General features: G+C 51.9%; 6 protein-coding genes across 6 annotated transcripts; 2 read left to right on the forward strand and 4 right to left on the reverse strand.

The window, feature by feature from the left end:
- Positions 1-1490: 1490 nt before the first annotated feature.
- Positions 1491-3551, reverse strand: ACET3X_003661 (uncharacterized protein; the record flags this gene model as incomplete). The annotated part of the gene is made up of 5 exons (XM_069448961.1): positions 1491-1498; positions 1572-1772; positions 1826-1851; positions 2700-3278; positions 3343-3551. The coding sequence occupies 5 exons, from the start codon at positions 3549-3551 to the stop codon at positions 1491-1493; spliced, it is 1023 nt and encodes a 340-aa protein (XP_069310208.1).
- A 795-nt stretch (positions 3552-4346) lies between these two features.
- On the reverse strand, positions 4347-7155 carry ACET3X_003662 (uncharacterized protein; the record flags this gene model as incomplete). Its single annotated transcript, XM_069448962.1, has 4 exons — positions 4347-5298; positions 5349-5539; positions 5570-6821; positions 6872-7155. 4 exons carry the CDS (start codon positions 7153-7155, stop codon positions 4347-4349), a joined length of 2679 nt encoding a protein of 892 aa, XP_069310209.1.
- Positions 7156-7735: 580 nt separating this feature from the next.
- ACET3X_003663 (uncharacterized protein) lies at positions 7736-9259 on the forward strand (the record flags this gene model as incomplete). Its single annotated transcript, XM_069448963.1, has 2 exons — positions 7736-8069; positions 8118-9259. 2 exons carry the CDS (start codon positions 7736-7738, stop codon positions 9257-9259), a joined length of 1476 nt encoding a protein of 491 aa, XP_069310210.1.
- A 1715-nt stretch (positions 9260-10974) lies between these two features.
- ACET3X_003664 (uncharacterized protein) lies at positions 10975-13625 on the forward strand. Its single transcript, XM_069448964.1, has one exon. The coding sequence runs from the start codon at positions 11235-11237 to the stop codon at positions 13566-13568; it is 2334 nt and encodes a 777-aa protein (XP_069310211.1). The 5' UTR covers positions 10975-11234; the 3' UTR covers positions 13569-13625.
- Positions 13626-13992: 367 nt separating this feature from the next.
- On the reverse strand, positions 13993-15034 carry ACET3X_003665 (uncharacterized protein; the record flags this gene model as incomplete). The annotated part of the gene is made up of 2 exons (XM_069448965.1): positions 13993-14343; positions 14423-15034. The coding sequence occupies 2 exons, from the start codon at positions 15032-15034 to the stop codon at positions 13993-13995; spliced, it is 963 nt and encodes a 320-aa protein (XP_069310212.1).
- A 1683-nt stretch (positions 15035-16717) lies between these two features.
- Positions 16718-18073, reverse strand: ACET3X_003666 (uncharacterized protein; the record flags this gene model as incomplete). The annotated part of the gene is made up of 1 exon (XM_069448966.1): positions 16718-18073. The coding sequence occupies one exon, from the start codon at positions 18071-18073 to the stop codon at positions 16718-16720; it is 1356 nt and encodes a 451-aa protein (XP_069310213.1).
- Positions 18074-18321: the final 248 nt, after the last annotated feature.

Consider the following 18321-nt stretch of genomic DNA (forward strand, 5'->3'; position numbering starts at 1 on the left):
TTTCTGAGGTGAAGTAATCTGATCAATGGGGTTTCGCACATCATTTGCGACATCTTTTATACAGCTGTGCATCCCTTAATGCTCAACAAAGTTGGAAGAAGATACGTTTCTTATACTCTAGACCTATGACCTTTGTTGGTGTGGTCAGACCATACCACATTGGGAATGTCTATTGATGACCTACATTGCTTGTCCACTCTCAAGTGGAGGTATCTTCAACTGTACATGGCCGGCTAGAGATCACAATATTGTGTTCAACATGTCAACGACATTCGGTGGAAACATTCAGTGATTGCGCTAACTAAACTACTACTTGACTAGAATCCAGGCCTGACAACAAAAACAGAAACAATAGCGTCGCTCAAGACAGCAGTTGGCGAAAAACAGAGGGTATCGAATGATCAGGAAAATGGGAAAGCCAGGTCTGGAAAGAGTCTGCGGGGATGTGATCCACTTCCCCAGAATCGACTCTTTCCTCGCCTACTGCAGATACTGCGGTACATGCAACGGTGGAGGGGTTGGTGTGGTACGTGGGTGGGGACGTGGACATGGTCGGTGCTGGCGAAGAAACGCTGCGCTGCTGGCTGCGACCAGCCGAAACATGATGCTGGGGTTTGCAACAAGTCGCACAGGGCATCGCAGGACGAGGAAGGAAACTCTGGGAATAATTGATTGGGTGCGTCGAGTCCAAGAGGGGCATGGGACGCAGCGCATCCGAGACAAAAGCACTTTGAGAGTCGGTCGGTGTCTCCTCCACGCTGGAGCAAGCTCTTGATCTTGACGAGGACGACGGCGGCCCCTAAGCGACCGTCTTGGACCCGTGGAGCCAAGACGCGTCGTTGCCGTGTGAGACGTCGATTTCAATGCTGAACCGGATCTGGAAAATGACCACAAATCCAGTTAGCAAACCTGTCTAGATCCTCCAGTCCCAAAACGCGGCGGAAGGGAGTAGAAAGAAGGGGTTTACGGGTGCTGGTTAGCACGGCCAGTATGTGTAGTCCTTGCCTTCCTCGTCCTCCAGAACATGAAAGCCCCCACACTCGCCGAAACCAACCAAAGCAGCATATTCGTCAACAGCACCCAAACCGCATTCTTCATCCTGATAATCCCCTTATTCCCCTCTGGCCTCTCGCCAATAAACATGTTCCCAAAAATACCAAACGCAACAAGATAACACAAGAAGACGAGCGCGTCGACGCCAAAAAAGAACCACGACTTGAGCAGGATGAGCAGCAGAGAGCACACAGCGCCAAGTGTACCGCACACAACGGCCCACACCCATTTCGAGTCTACGTATTTGCCTTGCTTGCGCGCGTTGTCGAGGTCGACGGCGTAGAGACCGATGACGGTGAGGCCCATGACGAATTGGAAGAAGCGGAGGGTGATGCGCAGGATGAGCGCTGGGGTGAGGGTGGCCCCGAGAGAGGTGCCTAGGGTGGCTTTCTCGCCCCGCATGCTGCTACGTGAGAGGAATTTGAAGCCCATTTTTGCTAGGAAACTGAGCATTGTGTGGGTCAGCTGGGCTCGGTGTTTCGATGTGGGTATGTTTAAAGTGATGGATAAATTCTTACGTTTTTTTTTTGATGCGGAGAACGGGTTTGTGAGATTACTCGGTTTGTACGTCGTGCGCGGTCTTGGTTCTTTGGTTGTCTCGTAGGGATCCTTGGGAGCTTGGGAGTATGGGTGGTTGGTGAGGTCGTCGTGGGAAGAGCAGGGAAGAAATAGTGCGAAGCTGTAGTAGTTGACAACTCCTTTTCGTACTGTGAACAGGACTAACGTCGTTGTAACTTTGCGTCGTGCAAAAAAATAAACTTTGTTGGCGCACAGTGTCCTTGTTTCTCGGGGTCGTGACTGTGTTACTGCTTCCTTCTCTGCCTTCCAAGATCGATGACGTAGTATTCCGACCCTTGATAGCAACTGGCACGTGGGGTGGGATGTGGCTTCCAGGGTTCAATCAAATTTGTGCATGCGGTTATGCTGCTTTGGTGCAAACATTGGAAGGATCGGCAAAAAGGAAGGGGTAAGGCTGACTAGAAACACACGGCAAAAGGGGTATTGCGTTATCAGAAAGACGGACGGGTAAGACGCGGTGAAATAGAATCAACAAGGGATTGTCGCGACTGTCAAAGCCGACGACGGTGACGCAGAGTGAACACGCGATAGGAAAGGCAGAATGCGTTGGAGATGCATCATTCACCTTGCTCTCGCATCTCTTTTGAATCTCCTTGCGCGATGCATTGTTACACTAGCCACCCTTTACAGCCATGCGTTGGCGCCCGATGGTGCTTTCAGCGCGCGCTGTGAACGTGTGGTTGAAGATCTGGTGACCCTGTTTCGAGGCGCTAACGTCGTTGGCGCCCGAGTAGCGTTACATTCACGGCAGGGGTATGCCACAGCGCGATTGGCTAACAATTGTCTAGCAACTGGTGACATGAAACGCAACCACGAAGTCTGACATGGCCTTGCTGTCGCACACGACAGCGTATCAAAAGTGACATTTGGACTGGAGTGACATGTTGACAGTTTCGGCACTGGAACCTCGTTGTTTCAAGACCTGTCCGCGATGGCACAAACAGGTATGAGAAGAGTAACATTGTCTTATTCTGGAGGGGCATTCATCGCCCGCAAGTCGTATTCAGCTCCCAGACAATCACTCATTGCACCAGAGGACTTGTCCTCGTCTTCAAGGGCTGGAATACTTGTATCCATATTGCTCCTTGGCCGCCTTGATCTGCTCCATAACCTTGCGTTCCTGCTCCGCAAACTCAGGCTCGTCCTTCAACTTTTGTAGGTAGGCCTCGTTTCCATACGGGCTCTTGTTCGGAACCTCCAAGCCCCGCCGAACGGCAGGCCGTGCATGTATGCGCTCCCACCACTTCTTCAGGTTCGGAAATTGATCCAAGTCTACACCGGCGATGCAAATCATGTTGATCCAACCAAAGCTGGCAATATCCGCAATGCTGTACTTATTGCCTACGAGGTAGTCGGACTTGGCCAGAGCCGTGTCAAGCACGCCGGCAAGACGCTCGGTTTCGCCGACGTAACGCTGCATGCCGTAGGGGATGCGCTCCTTTGCGAAACGGTTGAAGTGGTTGGCCTGGCCTTGCATCGGGCCCAGGCCACCCTGTTGCCAGGCCATCCATTGCTCTGCGCGCGAAATGTCGAGAGGATCCGAGAAGCTGAACTTGTGCTCGGGGTCGTAGTGGCGCGTCAGGTAGGTAAGGATTGCGAGGCTCTCTTGGACGGCGAAGCCACCCTGGTCGTGGTCGACAATGACACTGGGGAGAGGAGCACAATGTTAGTACAAGCCTCACACATGACTCGCAAGGTGTCGTTGCTTACGGAATGCGGCCATTGGGGCCAAGCTTGGTGAACCAAGGCTGTTTCTGTGTGTTCTTGCTGATGTTGATCGATTGCCATGTATACTCTTTGCCATATGCCTCCTTGAGCTCCTCTAGCAGGATGCTAGCCTTGTATCCATTGGGTGAGCTGAACGTGAACAGCTCAATGCCCTTGTCAGCCTTCAGTCCTGTGGGTTCTTGGTCCGACATTTCTGGAAGTATGCGCAGCAACGGCTGTGAGGTGTGAAAGTGCGATCGGGGTGTTATGTGTGTTTGAGTAGAGAGGCGTGTGAAGTTCCTGAGCTGCGAGGATATAGAGGAGCGCAATAGTGACATGGAGAAGGCCAGCCTGCGTCCGAGAAGGGGTTATATGCACAATGCGGGCAGGCGCATGTGGAGAACTACGTCGTCCCAAATAGAATTGCTTAGGAATCCATGGCGTTGTCGCACCAATCTCTCCGGACGTTACGTAAGCTTCACACGTTGATATGGTAGGTACGCCGAACGCATCTCGCATACACGATAAAAGGTCGCAGGTCTGGGAGTCGTGACGGCTGCTAAATCCCGACTGCGCTGTAGATTGTTTGTTTTCGCGACTAAGCGAATCCAAGGCCAGGATACCCAACAACTACTGTTACACATCAAGGCAACTTGACCAATGCAGTTCTATTTGCACCAACCAAGAAGTTGCCGTTTTTCAATGGCTTCGAACTGCCCTCCTAGATACACCTGCCGAAGAGCAGTGCTTGCAGAGCCTTCAAGCGGTGAAACGCTGGTCAAGTCAAGCTTCAGAACGAGCCAGCGTGTTCCTGCAGCAGCAGCTTCAGTGTCATGGTGAGGCACTGGTAGCCAATGAACGATTGCGGAACAGTTTTACGATTACTCATCTGCATGTCTTGACATACAAGCTGTATCCAATTCTCGTACTATACACCTCCTATATACTACCGTACAATGCATGCGTAAGAGAAGAATTCAATCATACACTGCCACATGTCACCAATATCAATTGATCTTGTATTCACCTCCACCCCCACACCAACAGCGCCCCTCGCCTTCCCTCTCTACATGTATCACTAGATCCATGTTCCGATCCTTCAGGAACTGATGTGAACGGTCCCGCACGTCTTCGAGATCTGCCGCGCGGGAAGCAATGATGTGAATTACGCCGAGAATGCGACGTTGTTTGGGCGCATGATCGTGGTCGTGGTTGTGGTCGTGATGGTCATGGGAGTGTGAATGCGAGTGTCCGTGATCGTGAGAGTGGTTATGCGAATGACTGTGGTCATGGCCATGGTCGTGGTTGTGGCCGTGGGAGTGGGAGTGGGAGTGGGAGTGGTGCTCGTGTGGATGGTCATCATGCTTGTGTCCACCTCCACCTCCACAGTCATGGTCATGGTCATCTTTCGCGTGTTCGTGAGCATGTGCTTCGGCATGCGCAGCGCCTTCGTCTTCAAGCCAGAACTTGGGCACTGCATATCCGACGACGCCTCTTAGTGTACCCAGCTCCCCAAGGGTATTCCTGATGCCGTACTCAACATCATTTGGAAGACTCAGCATAAGTCTTGCGCCACTCGACTTGACAAGCGGAATGGCTGATAGGAAGATTAGGATTGCAATGATGCTGGATGCGATGGGGTCCCATCCAGACCACCCATAGTACTTTGTAAGAAGGGTCGAGATGATGACTGCAACAGAGCCGAGTGCGTCGGCGAGGATATGTAGAAAGATGCCCTGCATGTTTTCGTTGTCGTGAGAGTGTCCATGTCCATGATCGTGTCCTTCGTGACCGTGGTCATGACCATGGCCGTGGTGCGCGTGGCCGAAGGCTACAAGGCCGACGATGTTGACGATGAAACCAAGGATACTGACAATCAGAAGCTCATTGAGACGCTGGAGCTCGTGACCTTCCCAGAGGCGCTCAAAGGCATCGAAGATGATCTCTACGCTGACGAGCCTGGTTCGGATTAGCATATGCTTGGAAAGTCCCATGTGTCGGCGACTTACAAGAGAAAGACGCCATTCGCGAAACCAGAAAGTGTATCGACTTTACCATAGCCATATGGAAAGCGGGCGTTGGGGCGCCACTTGCTCATCACTGCCGCTACTAGTCCCACAGCGAGTCCAGCGCAGTCGAAGAGCATGTGAATACTATCCGTAAGCAACCCCAGTGAGCCACTGACAAAGCCGTAGAAGAACTGAACCATCATGAAGGATAGGTTGAGTACACCAAAGTACGCAATGCGTCGCGAGTCCCGCTCAATTAACACACTATGTATAATGGAGCCCGGACTAGTGCGGGCGATGAGGAAGGCCGAGATTCTGGAGTGGTTTCCATGTAGATGATGGCCATGACTATCCCCGTGGTCATGACCATGCGGATGCGTATGGCCCACATGCCCATGATCGTGTGTATGCGGTACGGGCGAATGAGTGTCAAAGCCAACCGCTCCGATCGCCATAGCGCAAACCCAAGGGAATACAAGCTTGAAATGCCCAACTCCGTTTTGTTCCAAGAAACTCAGGGCGAAGATGAAGATGCCACCCAACCTCAATCCGACTTGTTTTTGACTCCGTAGTGATGCTGGCAGTGATAGAAATACAAGCGCTGTGGTAGATGCAACGGATAGAGTTGAGAATGCCAAGCTGTGGTGCGACAGAGAGGGGGTTGTAGAAGAAACGAGTGAATACAGAATAGTCGTAACGGTCAGGACAAGGCCGGACACAATGGTGAGTAGCTGGTTCTCGGTGTTGTTCACCAAGGCTGATGAAGGCTTCGGCAGCGATGCGCGCGACGGTTTTTGAGTCATGTATGAGTCCTGGCTCTTCGGCCCGGTCATCAGCGACCAGCCTGCTATGGGCAGAGGCGGAGGGACTAGGAATAGCGACACCAGAAGCGTCATATAGCCGACCAGGCTGCCTGTGACATTCGCAGAGGTCACCACGTCTGCGGCCATGCTCAGGAAGAAGGCCCCGCATGTCGCTTTTCTAGTCCTCAATGTCCGCCGAACATCGTCCCACGGTGTGTGCTTCCCTGGTTTCTGGTCAAAGGCACCAAGTCCAGCCGCAACTGCGACCAACATAGCCAATGCCGTCTTCGCTCCTCCTAGGTGCAGAGACGCGTAGAAGGGCAGCAATACGCTGACCACGTTGCTTGCCACGCGTTTCGGCGCATTGCTGATGTTGAATGTGCCCTTGTCGTCTTTCCGCCTGTCGAGTGGCTGTAAGCTGGAATTGACCTTGGCTACCACGCCCACCAGCAACAGCGTCGCTGATGACAGAGCGAGCGCATGTAGTAATGGGAAGCTGCTTGTTGCTGTGGCGGATTCGAGTTCGGGTGCGCTGTCCGACACGGCTTCTGATAGAATCGAGGGCAGCTTCGATGTCTGTCCCACGCCGCTGGGGTATGCCAACGAGGCGAAGATGTACGGTAGAGGTATGAGGAGCGCAGTAAGGGCCTCGGGAAGTTCTAGCCACGACCTGGTGTTGTATTAGCTGCGCCCATTCCGACCATGTCAAGGATGTCTTACGAAGAGACTGGAGGCGGGGGCAGATGCGCTGGAGACTCCTGTATCGGTGACACTGGCGAGAAGGCGTATCCTCCAGCTGCAGGTGCCTTCCGCGCCGGTGAGCGACCCAGGTCCGATTCCCCTCTTTGTCGTCCTTTTGGCCTTCCATTCAAAAAGGGCTTCAGCGTGTATGTGGAGTCGTTGGAGCCCGATCGCTCATGTCCATGGTCGTGCTCGTGCGCAGGGCTGTTGTACTCGGCATACGGAGAGCGCACAGCGCCATGCAACTGCCCATTCCCGTTCATGTCGGACCGCGTGTGCCGGTGGGCGTGGTCCTTGGCTGGCGAGGATGCATTCATCGAGTTGTTTGCGTATGCGTCGGGCGTGTACTGTGACGAGGAGCGGCCATGGCTGTGAGTGTGCGAGGCAGGAGCGATGGGCAGCGCATACGTCGACGCCATCTGCCGACGTCGCCTTGGTTCGTTTGTCGGTCCGCTATGAGATGGTCTTGACTCGGTGAAGGCTATCGGCCAAGTGGGGCCCTCCGGTTCGCAATGCAATGATGCTCAATTGAACAGAGGTGGCGGTGATGGAGGGAAAAAGCAACGTGGAAGAGCAATCCGTGCGGGCGTGGGTGCGCTGCAACGAGACTATGCAGCGCTTTGGCGTCTTGGTGTTTCGATAGCGGCGCGCGTTTGCAGCACTATCAATAAGTTTCAGGGGTCTTACAGATGGGCATGACTGTCATTGAGCGCCTTCCCCTTTCGGTCATACCCCGGTTCCCAACTCCGCATCCCGTGGCTAACCCTTGGCGTTGACGCACGCCGCCGCGGCCACGATTGTCGGAGGCGCCTTGCAATTGGACAGCCCCGACACAACACCAAAATGTTCGACGGCGATACCTCACCCGACAAAGACGGCAGCCTCTTTTCTGTCGTACTGGGTGTTGTTGTCACGTTGTCAACGCTTTTCACGGCCCTGCTGTTGACTCTGCCCAGTCAGTATGATCCGTACAAGGACAAGCCGCTCAGGTTTGTCGGCGAAGATGGAAAAGAGATCAAAATGAAGACAAGGGATGGGAGTGACCCTGTAAACTGGAAGCAGGGACGTTCGGTGCAGGTAGTCGTGCTGGGAGACATTGGACGGTCGCCACGCATGCAATATCACGCTCTCAGCATTGCCAAGCACGGAGGAAAAGTGTTTCTCATCGGCTATCAAGGTCAGTAAAGTCAATCTTGGATTGTTGCAAGTTGCTAAACCTGTCAAGAAACGGATATCCTTCCAGACATCGTCTCGAACCCATTGATCGAGGTCATCCCACTCGCACCAGCACCAAGCTTCCTGCGTTCGAGCAGCAAGCTTCTGTTTCCCCTTCTGGCGCCTCTCAAGGTCCTTTGGCAAATCTGGACGTTGTACCGCGCGCTGGGTTACCGCTCCAAGCCCGCGAGATGGACGCTCGTGCAAAACCCACCTTCGATACCAACACTTGCCATAGCCAGCTTGGTGTGCTTCTTGCGACGTACTGACCTAGTCATTGACTGGCACAACTTTGGATACACCATCCTGGCTATGAAGCTTGGCGACAGCCACCCCCTCGTCAAGATATCTGAAAAGTACGAGAAGATCTTTGCAAAGGCTGCATCGCATCACATCACTGTGACCAACGCCATGGCCCGTGTGCTCAAAGCCGACTACGGTGTCACAGCAGAAGCACTCCACGATCGCCCAGCCTCCATCTTCCAACCGATCGAGTCTCAACAGCGCAAAGAGTTCCTCGCTAGACTACCGGAAACGGCAGAGTACGCCGCAGATCTTTCTCTGGCCCCGAAAACGCCCTGGAAACTCATCGTCAGTGCAACATCATGGACTGCCGACGAGGACTTTTCACTTCTCCTTTCTGCTCTTGTTACCTATTCCGCCGAGTGTACATCAAAAACCTACCTTCCCAAGATCATCGCCATCATCACTGGAAAGGGGCCACAGAAGGAGTATTATCTTTCTAGAATCAGGGAACTCAACCAGCAGAAGAAGCTGTTGAATGTCGTCATCAAGACAGCATGGCTCTCGCACGCCGAATATGCTCTACTCCTCGCGTCCGCTGATCTGGGAATCTCTCTACACACATCGTCTTCTGGTGTGGACCTGCCCATGAAGGTAGTCGACATGTTTGGCGCAGGCCTACCCGTCGTAGGGTGGGGAAAGTTCGAGGCCTGGCCTGAGCTCGTCAAGCAGGGCGTGAATGGACTGGGCTTCCAAAGCGCTGAAGAGCTCGCTCTGCATCTGGCTACGTTCTTCGGTAGCGACACAAGACTAAGAGAGACTCTGAAAGAGGGCGCGCTGAAAGAGAGCGAACATAGATGGGACGAAGAGTGGGATGGGGTGGGTGGGAAGCTGTTTAAGCTCACATAGGGGACCCGGGGTCAAGTGTGGACAGGGAAGATATGGTATAATACTACTTGGTTGTGTCGAATGATGACAATCCGACGAGTTTCCAGCGTTTGAGCTCCACTCCTCCACCATTACAAATATACGACACTCGGACAGGGACAACAACAGATTCCATCCGAATTCTGATAACAACCATGTTCGTTGCGCAGCAGCGCTCCATTTTCATCTCCACTATCAACATCGTATGGCTCGGGTGGTTCCAAACATTGCACAAGGTCGTTGTTCCCCACGGCTATCCCACTGCTGCTTCCAGAATTCTCCTTTGACAAAAGGAGAAGTGGCTGAAGGTGCGTAGATAATCGCTGCAATTTTCCCAGCATCTCCCCTTTCCGCCAGCTCTCGACTCGCTTTCCATCATCTTCATCAAGGAACAATGCAGCAAACTTTTCCGCCAAAGAACCAAGCGACGGCACAGTACTAAGCAGAATACCGCCCATCTTCAACTCTGAGACAGCACAATGATCGCACCAAAACACCTCCTCGTGAAGTTGGGCCATGACCCTGCTGTACTGCGCGTGAGGATGTTCTGGATGCGGTGTCTTGTCCTTGACTTGGCTCCATAGCGCAGCCTGCTTGACTCTGTCACCCGTGCCCGCCCATATCTTGACTCCTCGTTGCCCACACGCATGGTATGGTATACTGCTCTCGTATTCCTTGACGGCGTCGCCCATTTCTCTCATGCTAAACGCTGCTGCTTCGTCCTCGCATATCGTGTCGCCCCACATGGTTACGCAGTTTTGGTATATTCGTAGAATCTCTTGGTGCAGCGCTGTGGTGAGATCTTCAAAGACTGTGAAGGATTGTAGCGGGCGGGTGTGTAGTGGCTTGAGAGTGTTTGAAGTCATGTTCGCTATCTGACTTTGTGGTTTAGGGGTGGGGTGTGGAGGCTATGAATGGTAGAGGGACCAAAAGGTTGTGCTGACGAGCATAACGATAGCCGAGCTACCTCTGGGAAGACATCCCTATGTATCGTGTCTTTTGAATGGGGGTTGATTAAAACAGAAAATGGGATTGTGATAATGGAAAGCTGGAAGTTGGATTTCGGTACCAACCATTACATAGTCGACAGTCTCTAAGCGTGGTACAAGAAAGTACCTTCCTGCTCCTTGGTACACCAAAATCATCCATGCCCTACCTCTGTTTGTCTATACGTCGTTCCAAATCTGTCAATCACGATGCGAGGGTAGTGACTAACAACTCCAAAGTTAGTGCTCGTCTCGTGGTCGCTGCGTAATTGCTCTTCGAATCAAAGATGCCTACGTCAGGCACAGGTTCCGGTTGGTCTTCCGTCTCAACCATCCAGCGCGTGTATGCGATTACTTTCAACGTCTGTGCCGGTGCGTGTGCTTATCCTGGCTTGAAACTCGGTGCCAAGCTCATCAGCCCGAGTGTGGAGATAGGCCACAGGCAAGACTGATCCATTTAATCAAGGGAATCACATGCAGACCTAAAAAGGGAGTGGGCAGTTGCGAAAGAAGGAAGAACATGGCAAAGCCAGAAAAGGCGGTATGGTGATTGAGAATGATGCAGGTCGACGTTATCGGGGTGTTTCATGTGTGCTGGCTCGGCCCTTCCCTTCCTATCGCGTCGCAGCGGGCCCCGACACAGTCCGCGCCACCCCAGACCCTGTTATCCCTTTATTGAGCCTACGTCCTCGCCGGCACACCTGTCTTCAGCCACAAACGTCAATCCACGCTCTTTCTTCTCTTCAACTTCCGACATTGCTTCAGCAAACTTTCGTCCTCTCTCTACATCTTTGTCGCGCATTCTGCGTTGCTCATACGCAATTCTCCAGCCCAAACATTTATTCCTGACTTGCGACTATTTATAGTGCGGCCCTTGCGAGCAATCAACCTCAGTTTCCCAACAACACACGCGACATGCTACTCCGATAACCTAACCTTACTCTGCAGCTGTCAGCTACAACCGAATAACGATGGACCGACTCAAAGACCGATGGGAGACTTTCGAAGAGAACCACCCCAAGATTCGCACAATCATTGAGACAGTGAAGCCCTACGCTCCGCCAGTAAACTTCATCACGGTCCACTATGCATACTTTATTAGCATTACCCTCGTGGGCACGCTGATTTTCTGGGGCGCATCGAACCCGTCAAAAAGTATTGGATGGTGGGATTGCCTGTTCATGTGCATGAGCGCCATGACCGCTTCTGGACTCAATTCCGTGAACGTCAGTCAGCTCACGACCTTCCAGCAAGTGGAATTGGCGGTGTTGATGATGATGGGAAACCAGGTACTAGTCAGTTACTTTACGGTCGCGTTCAGAAAACACATCTTTGAGAAGAGGTTCGAAGATATTGTTGAGGCGGAGAAGGAGAGGCGGAACGCCCGGAAGGGAGATGTTGGGGCTGTGGTGGGCATGACCGGGGCGATGTTTGGGTTGCCGGTTATGGGGTCGTTTGGAAAGGGCAAGGCGGGGAGTAAGATGAAGGGATTGACAAAGGTTGTCACGCCTGCCGAGAGACGCGCAGACGATATGCCGCCCAGCACACCGGTCATGGAAGACCAGGCTCAGACGGGACTGTCACCGATTTCGCCTCTCTCAAGAGAAAGGAGCCCGCCACAGCATATCGGTTTTCTGGACCCCATCCAAGAGCGTCTCTCCAATGAGAGGCCCATGTCAGCAACTACAGGACACTCGATCTACAACGTGCAAAGCCAGCAGAGCATATCGAAACGTCGCCGCTCATCAGCTGAGGAATCCAGGCTAGACAATAGCTTCAACGTGCAGACTTTCGTCAAGGAGCAAAAGCGCAACATTGGCCGGAACGGGCAGTTCTTCAACTTGTCATCAGACCAGCGGGAGTATCTGGGCGGTGTAGAGTACCGCGCGCTGAAGTTCCTCTCTATGTTCGTTCCCGCCTACTTTGTACTCTGGCAGCTGTTCGGAGGTATCGCACTAGGGGCGTACATGTCTGTTTACGAGAAGGAGGCTTGCGCCGTCAACGCGCAGAACCCTTGGTGGGCCGGCATCTTCCTCGCCATCTCTGCGTACACCAATGCTGGGTTTACGCTGCTGGATGCAGGATTTATACCCTTCCAGTCCTCATACTATGTCCTCGTCATTGTCACCATACTGTCGCTCGCCGGACCTGCCTCCTTCCCCGTCGTTGTGCGCTTCTTGATTTGGAGTATGTCTACACTTCTCGATCTCTTCTCCAAAGACAAGGAGTATGGTGTGTGGAAAGAAGGTTTCGACTTCATCCTCAAATTCCCGCGTCGCGTGTATACCAGCATGTTCCCTTCGCGCGACACCTGGCTATTCATCGCAACCTTCACCTCGTTTGTAGTGGTAGACTGGGTCCTAATTCTCGTTCTCAGCATTGGGAACCCGACGATGGAAGTCTTTCCCATCGGCCAACGTATCTTCATCTCCCTCTTCGAAGGTTTTTCGATCCCGACTGGAGGTTACGCCATTGTCTCGCCATCGGGCATGTACTTTGACGTCCAGGTTCTGTGGCTGGTTGTCTTCTACACCGCGGCGTACCCACACATCATTACCATGCGCAAGACTAACGTATACGAGGAGAGGTCTCTTGGCATCTACGAGGGCGACGAGGCTGAGCCAGAACAGCTCCACTCGGCATCTAGCTCGCTCTTCGATGTCGACGCTGCGATACCGTCATTACCTACTGCCGAGGCAGAACCAGGAAAATCGCGTCTCGCGCCTATCAAGTCTCTCGGTCAAGTCGGTCGCCGCGGCACCGCTTTCGTGGGTCGCCAACTCCAGCATCGCATGACAGCTTTCCAGGGTGTAGGTGTCGCGCCTGTGCCCTCCGCAGCGCCTGCCCCATTGAAACGATCGAAAACGATCGACTTCAACCGCGCAACGTCCATCCACTCGCTGTCTTCGCATCCACCGACTAGATCTCCCTCCCTCATCAACCAGCAAATCCGAGGCCAACTTTCGCACGACGTGTGGTGGATAGCACTCGCGCTCTTCCTAATCACACTTATTGAAACACACCACTCCATCGAGGACCCGCGCACGTATAGCGTGTTCACCATTCTTTTTGAGATTGTCAGTGGATACACGAATATTGGAATTAGTATCGGATTGCCGGATCAAGCATACAGTTTCAGTGGTGGAATGTACACGGGAAGTAAGATCATCATGATTTTGGTTATGCTAAGAGGAAGGCACAGAGGGTTGCCTGTGGCGCTTGATCGGGCTGTGCGGCTACCGGGGAAGAAATTGGCGGAGATGGAGGAGGAAGATGCGGAGATTAAGAGTATGTTTTCTCAGTGAGGGGAGTATGTTCAGGGAGCGATGGTTTGGATCATTTACATGAACATGCAATGCAAATCATTCTGCTTTGAAGCTCTTGGATGATTGAAGTGTATTTATCCATCACGACTAATATCTCTCGTAAAGCGCTTCGCTGGAAGCTTGTATACAGCAAGGAACTTCCATCCGCTCCAGCCTCACACTGATATAGCAGTAAAGCTTTGGGGTTTCTCAAGCTCAAATGCAGAACATATCCATTGTAGCTATCTAATTAAAGCTCAAACTATTTAACTCTTTTGCATACAGAGAGCCATATACTAACTAATTCAAGCTAACTCAACGTTAGCCAGTTCATCTTGGGGAAGATTTCGGTACAAAACTTACTTTATAAAGGTTGTTTTCTTCTCCGTGTAGTGGAGTACCCCATCCTATTACAGTTAGTATTTCATTCGCAGAACTTGACAAAGCGCGTAGGCTTTGAGGTACTTGCCTTGCCGTATTCCCTCTCCCATCCACTCTGCTTCATGCCTCCGAATGGAACTTCTGGATCGGTTTGGATACTAGAGTTGATGCACACCGTACCACTGCGAATTCGGGACGATGCACGAAGTGCTCGGTTGATGTCTTGAGAATATATGGTCCCACTGAGACCGTATGGCGTATCGTTCACCCGTGCAATGACATCGTCCTCATCTTCAAATTCACTGACAACGACCACCGGACCAAAGATCTCTTCGTGGAGTACCTTTGCGTCTGGAGACGGGTCTACGAAGATGGTAGGTTGAACAAAGCATCCCTAACAGGCATTAGCTCAAAGCCACTGAACAGAGTGTCTAGCAATCTCCAAGAGAGATAGCTGGTGAATAACAACATACCTCGGTGCCAATACGTTCTCCACCATGGAACAGAGTTGCTTGTTCTTTCCCAGAAGCAATAAAACCCATGACCCGCTCGAACTGGATTTTGTCGACTACTGGCCCAAATTCCGTAACTGGCGACTTTGGGTCGCCGGCAGAAGCCTCAACGGCTTTGAAGGCTTCTTTGAACCGCGAAAGAAACTCATCCCTTATGGACTTGTGAACATAGACTCGAGATGTGCAGATGCATCCTTGGCCTGCATTGGTCGTGATACCAATGGTACACCAACGGACAGCCTTGTCGAGGTCTGCATCTGGGAAGACTATGGCAGCGGACTTTCCACCAAGCTCGAGGGAAACGCGTTTCAGGTTGCTCTTTACTGCTGCCTCGGCTATCTTTTTGCCAGTGTTATTGCTGCCCGTGAAGGATACTTTGTCAATGTCCATGTGAGACGCAAGGAGGGCACCTGTCTGTCCAGCGCCCAATACAATGTTCAACACACCAGGAGGAATTCCGGCCTCATTGGCGAGGCGACCGAGAACGAGAGTTCCCAGGAGGGTTTTTTCAGAAGGCTTTATGATCATCGAGTTACCAGCTGCGAGAGCAGGAGCGAGTTTAGCGAGTGCCATGGCAACTGGAACGTTGAAAGGGCAGATGCCAGCACAAACATCGACTGGCTCGTTGGTCACAATCCGAAGCATACCATTATCTTTGTCGGCTGGCGCTGTCTCCCCCCAGAAGCTTGTCGCACCAGCCCGCGTTATCTGTTCTTGTCAATAGCTGCGCAGGACACCGTTGCGGGAGAGCAGACTTACATCGGAGGAATCGTATACCATGCTTCATTTCAACGTTCTGTCCCAAAGTCACAACCTTACCTGTGGCTGCCTCCAGTGCCACAATCTCATCCCCATGAGCTTCGACAAGGTCTGCGAATTTCAGAAGTATGTCACAGCGCCGGCTAGGAGGAGTTGCTGCCCAAAGTGGAAATGCTGCTCGTGCCGCAGCGACAGCAGCATTAACGTCATCTTCAGTCGCGACGTGGAGTTAGTCAGAAACGAGTGAGTTATCCTTCGGGTTCCAACACGAGAAACGTGCAGACGTGCTGGCATCGACGAATTGTAGCATGCGTATTGATTAGTACATGGAATGCTTCAAAGCCAGATCATTCTAGCTAACCTTACCGTTGATATAAAGTCGCGTCTCAAACTTGGGAGTCGTCTTGTAACTTGACAACAAAGGGGAGAGGGATAACAGTTAGAAGTTGAGACAATGGTGCTCGAAAAACTGAAGCTGTTCTGCAATGGTTACAGAAGAACATGCTGAAAATTTTATATCTCTTTGGCCCTACGTGTCTTCCACCTAATGCTCGATAGTACTGGAGCATGTGGTGACAGGTCCTCTTCGGCCCTTAGACTTCATCATCCGATGCTCCTTCTTTCTCCACCACAACAAAAGATGATTATTCGTCAAGTCCTAATGTACCCCAGAACTTGGCATCTGTTTTGCACTTTGTGCGAATGGTTTCGAGTCGGATTTAACCTAACACCGCCGCCAAGTTCGCAACGCCGGCTTGGCCGAGTATAGATGCAAATTGCGGCCCGGATTTCGTGCGTGCTCTTCCAAGGTTGTCACGAGAGTGCAAAGTCACTTTTTCGGTCTCGATGGAGGCCTATTGTATCGCGATAATCATCCAGCGAACCAAAGCCAAAGCCATACAGTTAACCGTTCTCCAAGATTGTAAATGCTAAACGCATTACCGGCATGCTCCGGGTATGACTGTTGCGGCATTGTTTAGACTCAAATCGAATATTAAACTCCCGGCAGAAGACTCTAGCTTCATTGGTCTAAGAATAGGTAGGTATGTAATGTACTCCTAGCTAGATAGCAATTCAGCCCAGTCTTTCTATCGTTCCCGAGAGCAGCGAATATGTCTCCTACGCTGATAACAATTTACGTTATGTGTAGATAGGCTTACTCTATTAGCTTCCTAATCGTGCCTTAGCTTCGTGTTATGTCTAGATGTCACTGATGCAATGGCCTGTGATTCGGAGATGAAGTAGCTGAGCCTGCCTTCACAATCTATCAGTCTAGTTAGATGATTAAAGTATATTTATTAACTACGACTAATGCCTCCCTAAACACCTACACTAGAAGCCTGTAATCAGCAAATAACCTCCCTCCACCCTAGCCTCACACTGATAAAGCAGAAAATGAACAAGCGTATGCAATGGAAGATTTAGACAGAAAAAGAAAACGGGACGGTCAACGGCGGCAATATCTTTGCCAAGGCAAGAGAGAAACACAGAGTTATTCTACCGGCTTTGCTTTCGCTTGCGATTGAAGTGTTTGAGAAACTTGTCGCGGCGAGAAGATGGCGGTACCAGGCTACCGTCGCCTTGCAGTGCAGTCGGTTGCAATGGATTTTGAATCGTACCGCTGCTGATCTGCTGCAAAGTCGGTCGTGGCTGGCCGCCACCACCGCCGCCGCCGCCGCCGCCGCTAGGTTGTATGCCTGGTGAATTCTGAGTTGTCGCACCAATAGGTCCTGATTGAACAGTCTGAGTGACAATATGTGCTTTTTCCCACTGTCGGCGACGTAGTCTCTCGGCTTCTTCGGCTGCTCGTTTCGCAGCGTCGTCTTGAATGACTCTGATGCGGTAGTCTTCGTTCCGGCGCGTATCCATCTCCTGGTCCCAGGCGATATCATTGCACAGTTGGTCAGCTCCATTGTACTGACCTTTGTATTGCAGACTCGTCTCCTTCCTGATGACGAAGACGTAGCCCTCGCCTTCGTCTTCTTCTTCTTCCTCGTAGTCATCGAGCAAGTAATCGCTGTATTCAGTGAAGGCCCGGCTCTCCCTCAGTAAAAAGTTCTCGCTAAGGATAACGTCCGATGGCGCGTCCTGTAGTATGTAGAAATCCAGTGGAAAGCTTTTTCCCTTGTTGGCCAGTCCGAATTGCCATGTCACTCCCTGTGTCACGCCTGATGTACGAGCTGTGGAGCCGTCTGCAAAACGTAATTTGATGCGATGTTCTTCTGAGTCGATGATAGGGAATCCACGTGAGTGTGCAAAGTCTTCGTCCATGATGAGCACCTTGGACCCAGTGTCTGCCAGCGCCTCGTATGGTCGGCCTCCGATAGTGCCTGTGAATGTCGGACCAGAGCCACCAAGGTAGAGCATGTTGTAGTGTCGTCCCGTGCGTGATACGATCCTATCGAACACCCGGCGAGCGAAGTTTACAGCGTTCGAAAAGGTTTTGGTAATCCCCAAGAAGCTGGAGCCCAGAATGACATCCTGGGGACACTTCGGGAGAACATGGAACTTCAGTAAATACGAGGTCGCCTCGTCTCGAAAGCGGAAGGGCACCCGTACAACACCCATCGTCTTGACTTTCCCTCGACCAACCCGCACGATGGATGCAGCCTCCCGATCGATAATGTAGCCACGCTTTTGAACGTATGCTGCATCCATTACATTACGATTCGAACCTGTATCACCTAACGCGTCCACCGGGTTCTTCTCATCGATGAAGCCAGGAATTCTATATTCGAGCTCGAGCTCGTCGTCTCTGCGTCTATTCATACCCCACGGTTCTTCAAGGCCGTCCAGCATTTCTTTATAGTCGAGCTCGAGCTTGAGCTTGAGCTTGTCCAATCTGTGTTTCATACCGAGAAGTGTGCGAAATTGTTGAATATGGACTTCCAAGGAAGGGGGAGGAGGGAGAGGGGGAAGAAGGATAGTCATCTGACTCATGGTTATAGGTCCGAAGCCTTCGTTGTAGTACGTCAGAAAATCGGTAAAGAGCAGTCGTCAGTATATGGTGGCCTAGGAGAGAGATGCCAATATCGCGATGTTGAGCCAAACCTCAATCGATCAATTCGTAAAATTGTTCAGGCTGAGTACCTGGATCAAAG

The sequence above is a fragment of the Alternaria dauci genome, chromosome 2 (assembly GCF_042100115.1).
Source record: "Alternaria dauci strain A2016 chromosome 2, whole genome shotgun sequence".
In the NCBI taxonomy this organism is placed as follows: domain Eukaryota; kingdom Fungi; phylum Ascomycota; class Dothideomycetes; order Pleosporales; family Pleosporaceae; genus Alternaria; species Alternaria dauci.

What these genes read in the sequence shown, in the direction of transcription:
- ACET3X_003664 (XM_069448964.1), top strand. Translation starts at nt 11,235, where the DNA reads ATGGACCGACTCAAAGACCGATGGGAGACTTTCGAAGAGAACCACCCC.